Source organism: Sarcophilus harrisii, chromosome 6 (genome assembly GCF_902635505.1).
Source record: "Sarcophilus harrisii chromosome 6, mSarHar1.11, whole genome shotgun sequence".
In the NCBI taxonomy this organism is placed as follows: Eukaryota; Metazoa; Chordata; class Mammalia; order Dasyuromorphia; family Dasyuridae; genus Sarcophilus; species Sarcophilus harrisii.
In genome coordinates this window covers 253,309,652-253,316,460 of record NC_045431.1, presented here as the reverse complement: position 1 = coordinate 253,316,460, position 6,809 = coordinate 253,309,652, and the positions used below count along the sequence as shown (strand labels likewise).

The window sequence follows — 6,809 nt, the reverse complement described above, 5'->3', positions numbered from 1 at the left end:
AACCAGTGCATATTATTTAGAGGGGAGGTGATAGGTTTAGACCTGTGCTCTAGAAAGTGCACCAGTCCTGGAGTCGAAAAGAACTAAGTTCAAATCTGGCCTCAGACACTTAACATTGCCTAGCTGTGTGACCTGAGCAAGTCCCTGAAGCCCAATTACCTCACAAAAAGAAGAAATAACTTTTTTTTTGCTCTTTGTGTGTTATATTTAACAACTTAAGTCTTATCAAAACTGTGATAGGCTTATTCACTCCCACGTATATCCCATGGATATATTTATGTGCATCACACAAAATGGGTAAAACATTATGTAACATGAACAGTTTAATCACAAAGGCAAAATAATTTATATTAAATAAATGTCATCCTTGTTGCTTTTGCAGGTGACCTGTGATCATGAATTGTTGGTTTAAGTCCAAAATAATGGAAAATCAAAGTATGGTCACTGAGTTCATTCTATTGGGACTCTCACCGACTCCAGATGCAGAAAAATTTGTGTTTTTTGTCTTTTTACTTCTGTACCTTGCAACTCTTGTGGGAAACTTGGCTGTTATTTTAACAATCACGAACACACCCTCTCTCCTAGGCTCCCCTATGTACTTCTTCCTTTCTTTTTTGTCTTTTTTTGATGCATGTTTATCTTCTGCTGTTACACCCATTGTAATAGGGGACTCCATCCATGTAAAAATCACCATTTCTTTTAAAGGTTGCATGACCCAGCTTTTTGCAGTACATTTTTTTGGAGCTTCTGAGTTGCTAGTTCTCACATTCATGGCTTTTGACCGATATGTTGCCATTTGCAAGCCATTGCATTATGTAACTATCATGAACAAGAAACTATGCTTCCTACTGGTTAGTGTGGCCTGGGTAGGAGGCTTGTTACATTCTTTGATCCAGATTCTTTTCATAGCCCCATTGCCTTTCTGTGGACCCAATGTGATTGATCACTTTATCTGTGACTTGTACCCTTTGTTGAAACTAGCATGCACTGACACCCATACCATGAGATACGTTGGTCTCGTGGTAATTACAAACAGTGGACTCATCTGTTTAATTAGTTTTCTTCTCTTGCTTATGTCTTATGGAGTCATCCTACACTCACTGAGGAAATATAATGCTGAGTCTCGACACAAAGCCCTTTCTACCTGTGGTTCCCACATCACAGTTGTTGTATTGTTTTTTGTTCCATGCATTTTTGAGTATGCACGTCCTCCAACTACTTTCTCCTTTGATAAAACTGTGGAAGTTATTTACACTATTCTAATTCCTATGTTAAATCCCATTATCTACACGTTTAGGAACACAGAGGTAAAAAGTGCCATGAGGAAGTTGTGGACCAGACCTGTTATTTTCAATGTTAAATAAAAAGTCCAAATGAAAATTTCTCATTTAATATATGTGTAAAATGATGAAAGTTGCTTGACTTTTATTTATTAACATGAAAATAATGTAATGTATAAAACATATTAGACTAAGAGCAGGCCAGTGGCATGAGACCAGTGTATTTATGGGATTTGAAATAATGCAAACATGTTTCTTTAAATAAGTCATTTCTGTTGTGGAGGATGCATGATTTCAGTTTTCACAAATTTAAATGATACTCAAGAAGAACTGAATAGTTGAAAGTATTTATTAGCTACCAACTATTTACTGGAAGTCACGTTAGGCAGTGAGAATCATACTTTTAACAATAAAAATATGAAACTGAAAGATTTTCTTCCTTCCAGAATCAGAAAACACACATTTATATATGTCAAAAATATGTGTATTCAAATTAATTAAAAGTTAATTAGGAGAGAAGCAGATGGAAGAATCAATTAATCCTTAATGTGACACTTAACAGAAGTTTTGGAGGAAATCAACAAATATGAGGTGAACCTGAAAATGAAACATATTGCTTCATGAAGTATATATTCTTTACAAAGGAAGAGATTAAGACAATGCAATGTCATTATTTAATACATAGCAAATAATCAGTAAGTCTGATTGTATAGATCATAGAGTGTGTGAAGAGGAGTAATATAGAAAAAAGCAAAAACTAATCATAAAAGGTCACTACATAAAAAAAAAATTTTAAAATAACAAAGCAATGAAACAAATAAAAAAATTGGAGCTGCTGCATTCGGGGACGTGTACTTGATCAAATAACAAATAGAGAATAAACTAAATATTAAAGAGGAGTAATGTAGAAAAAAGCAAGACCTAACCATAAAAGGTCATTCCATAAACAAATTAAAAACAAAGCACATAAGTCAATTTTTTAAAATGAAATTGAAGATAGATATTGTTTACTAATACATCAAGGGGAAGAGTAGTTTATCAAACAAGGCATAGGGAAGAAACTAAGAGAAAAAGTGGACAATCTTAATTAAATAAATTTTGAGAGCTTTTGAACAAATAAATCAATGAAGTTTACATTAGAAAGGAAACATTTAACAGGGGAAGTAAATTTGCAGCAAATTTCTCTTCCAATGTTTTGATATACAAGATTATTACAGAATGTATTTAGATGTCAAAAAAATTGATTTCCTAATGGATAAGCAGTCTATATACATACATAAACACATATGTAATACATATTACATGTGTGCATATAAAATATACATTTATAGTGTATATATATATAATGCATGTATAAGTGTGTATATATATTTTTCCTCAAAAGAAGAAATACTAATTGTCAAAAACATATTTTTTAAAAAAGTCAATGAACAAGAAGATACATGTATATTAAAAATGATTTAACAATTGATTAGCACTTTTATGCTACATGCTATTGTAATCTCCCATAATTCTTATAATGTAGGAATTAATGTTATAACAAAGGAAACAACATTAAAGCCACTATATAGAAAAAGAAAAGGTTGATTCCCCCCCCCCCCCCCAAGATTAGCCATTCGGTACATTCTGGAGTTATTGGATAGGGATCTTTCTGATCTCCAGTCTAGAACTTTTGATTGATACAAGGACACACATAAAAATGGCTGGAAAAAGTGAGGGTAGAGAAAAAATATAAATATAAAAATTAAAAAGAAATTAAAAGTGAATGTAGAAGAGAACAGACAGAATTATGTCATATTTGAATGTTAAAGATCTCACAAAGAACACACTAATTTTTTCTAGTTCATTTTTTACATGATGGGGAGATACCAAAGGAATGCTTTAAATGTGAAGTAGGTGGTCTATCAATGTAAAAGATAGAAAAGAGAACACTGAAAACAAGCTAGGTTTAAATGCAGTTTCAGACATTTTGTTGTATATATGTCTCTGAAGAAGTCAATTCCCTTTGCTTTAATTTCCTCACTTCTAAAATCAAAGAATTAGACTCAATGAGGTTTCAGGACCTTCAAACCTAAATGTTGGCTACTAGGATCTATCTCTGTGGCAAAAAAAAAAAAAAAAAAAAAAAAAAAAAAAAAAAAAAAAAAAAAAAATCATTGTCTTTAAACCATTTTCATTTTTCCTTCCTGAAATTTAGTCCATCCATTTACCCTGGAATAACACGCATGTCCATTTAAATGAAACAAACAAACAAAAAAAGCTCATTTTAAATCATTCCATTGGATGGACAGCTCATTAAAGTAACTAAACACTAAAATATCTGAGAATTTCCTTTTTTAGAAGGGACAACTTAATATGTGTAACAAGGTAGTTGAGATGGAACATTACAGCATTACACTCAGAAACATTCTTGGATATATGGAGTACATTTTGAGGACACGAGGTATTTTTATTGTGAAAGCAAATAAAATAGAGACTACCTTCAGTGACAAGATCTTTGTGAAAATCTACCCGTGTGCCTGAAAATTTCATGACAAAAAAGCTAGCACTAAACTGAGATTGACTTTTTCTTAGCACCTAACAACCCAAACCATCATTGGTGTGATGTTGGAGCAATAGATGATTTACATTCAATTCATTCTCCACCCATTTCATAAAGTTTGGCTTGTCTATATATTAGGGAAGAGTCAGGCTGGCTGTATTAGTGTGTTAGTTCTACTTTTTTTTTAACCTGATACTCCTGGAAGAAATTTTAGTAAAATCCTATATCTTCGACTTACACGAACTGATGCTGAGTGAAATGAGCAGGACCAGGAGATCATTATGTACTTCAACAACAATACTATATGATGACCAGTTCTGATGGACCTGGCCATCCTCAGCAACGAGATCAACCAAATCATTTCCAATGGAGCAGTAATGAACTGAACCAGCTACGCCCAGAGAAAGAACTCTGGGAGATGACTAAAAACCATTACATTGAATTCCCAATCCCTATATTTATGCCCACCTGCATTTTTGATTTCCTTCACAAGCTAATTGTACAATATTTCAGAGTCTGATTCTTTTTATACAGCAAAATAACGTTTTGGTCATGTATACTTATTGTGTATCTAATTTATATTTTAATGTATTTAACATCTACTGGTCATCCTGCCATCTAGGGGAGGGGGTGGGGGGTAAGAGGTGAAAAATTGGAACAAGAATTTTGGCAATTGTTAACACTGTAAAGTTACCCATGCATATAACCTGTAAATAAAAGGCTATTAAATTAAAAAAAAAATCCTGTATCTTCAGTGAAGCTATATTTTACCCAATCTGTACCTAACAGAAACACAAAAATCTATGTTACTAGAAGAAATGAGAGATAATCTAAAAGATTACATCTGGGAAGAAAATTTCTATTCTTATTATCTCAAAAAATCTAGATAAGCCATTTAAAATATGTTTTATTTGTCAAAAAGTCAGATTGAACACTACAACAAAAATAACAACTATAATCCTTGGGTGGACAATTCACCAAGATTATAAATTGTACAGGAAGTACTAATCATCTTTGGTGAAGGGAGTTCCCTTCTTTTCTCTTTATAGAAGTGAAAGTATAGGACCAATATTTTTAGTTTTACTTTTAGATAACTAACATCAAAAGTAAAAATAAAAAATGGAATAAACAAAAAACCCTCTCCTTTCTGAAATATGAATCTATCACCAAATATTTACTGAGTTCTAATAGTTACTAATAGTGTCTGAATTCTAGGTAAATGGAAGTAAATATGGAATTGTAAGTAAAACATTTAAGTTCTAATCTTAGTTCTATTAATGCTGCTGTACTTGAACTTTATACTCACTCTATGAAAGTATTATTTAATGTGACTTAAGAAATCATCTAATATTATCCATAACCTAAAAGATTCCCTATTATTATGCATGAAATAAATGGACCTTCAACCATTGTTTGAAAACTTTCAAAATGAAAATTCCTCATAGTGTAACAATTCTCCTTACAAATAAGGAAAAGAGGCCAAGATAGTTTAAGTGACTTGCCCAGGTTGACATGATTTGTGTATATCTGAGATGCCATTTGAACCCTGACCTTCTGACTTCAAATCCATAGTTCAACCATTATAATCAATTATGCCTTCTGTGTTCAAGTTTGATAGCTTTTTTTATTTTTATTTTACTACACCTCACTGAAGGGGGAATGTCATTTGAAAAAATGAGATGAAAAGTATTCCTGCTGTGTGGATTTGTTTTTGAAGAATATCAATGGACTTTTATTAATACTTTATTATGTATTAGGAAATATGGTAGGCATTAGGGAAACAAATTCAAGCACAATCAAAAAGAGAACATGATAGATAAGATGAAGCAAAAAATAAAGGAATCACAAAAATTGATATTTGTTTAAATTATATGCTTTGTAAAATATTTTGTAAAAACAAATGGAATATTACATTGAATTCCCAATCCCTATATTTATGCACACCTGCATTTTTGATTTCCTTCGCAAGCTAATTGTACAATATTTAGTCTGATTCTTTTTGTACAGCAAAATAACGTTTTAGTCATGTATACTTATTGTGTATCTAATTTATATTTTAATATATTTAACATCTACTGGTCATCCTGCCATCTAGGGGAGGGGGTGGGGGGATAAGAGGTGAAAAATTGGAACAAGAGGTTTGGCAATTGTTAATGCTTTAAAGTTACCCATGCATATATCCTGTAAATAAAAGGCTATTAAAAAAAAAACAAATGGAATATAACAAAAATTAAAAAGAACTAAGTAATAGAAAACCATTTTGATAAGTTCTTAAAGTACACATATGAAAAATATATAATGAAATATCTCAAAAATATATGAAACAAGAGACATGCCCCAAATGATTAGTAATAAAATAAAAGGAACAGGATGTTTTTGATGGAGTGAGATCATCAGAACAAAAAAAAATATTTTATGCAATTAAAAAAATTGTTGTAATGACAAAGACCTATGATTGGTTTAAAATCTTTTCTCAATGAAATGACCAATAAGATTCCAGAAGACTGATGATAAAAACCAACATTGGACAAAGAATTGAATAAATAAATAGAGATTGAAATTTACAGGCTTTTTTTTTTTACATAGTCAATACTTTAATTTATTTTTATTCTCATTGATTTGTTAAAAGAATACCCCTCTCCCTTCCAGGTATGTGGGATGGAGAGATAATTTTAACTGAAACTAATTTATTTGTACAAGGGATTCATGTTAAAGTTCTTTTGTGAAAAGTTCTTTTTACTTTTAGATTCCCTCCTAATAAAATGCCATAATATGAAGGTCTTACCAAAGTATTTTTATTAAGTAAGTACTTATTCTATTTAGGAGCCATACCTATTCCTTATCTCCAAAATTTCTACCTTGTATAGTCTCTCATTGGACCCCTCAATAATAATTTGATTTCTGCCTTTAATACTATATCACTTCAAGATAACACAGTAGACCTATATGCTTCTAAAACTAGTAGAACCACAAAGAATAAGAAATGC

The 6,809-nt window shown here is 31.4% G+C and overlaps 1 protein-coding gene across 1 annotated transcript; it reads left to right on the top strand.

The window, feature by feature from the left end:
• Nucleotides 1–422: 422 nt before the first annotated feature.
• On the top strand, nt 423–1,364 carry LOC100927198 (olfactory receptor 4C15-like). The gene has a single exon (XM_003773788.3). It carries the CDS (start codon nt 423–425, stop codon nt 1,362–1,364), a length of 942 nt encoding a protein of 313 aa, XP_003773836.1.
• The last annotated feature ends 5,445 nt before the right edge of the window (nt 1,365–6,809 follow it).

What these genes read in the sequence shown, in the direction of transcription:
- LOC100927198 (XM_003773788.3), top strand. Translation starts at nt 423, where the DNA reads ATGGAAAATCAAAGTATGGTCACTGAGTTCATTCTATTGGGACTCTCA.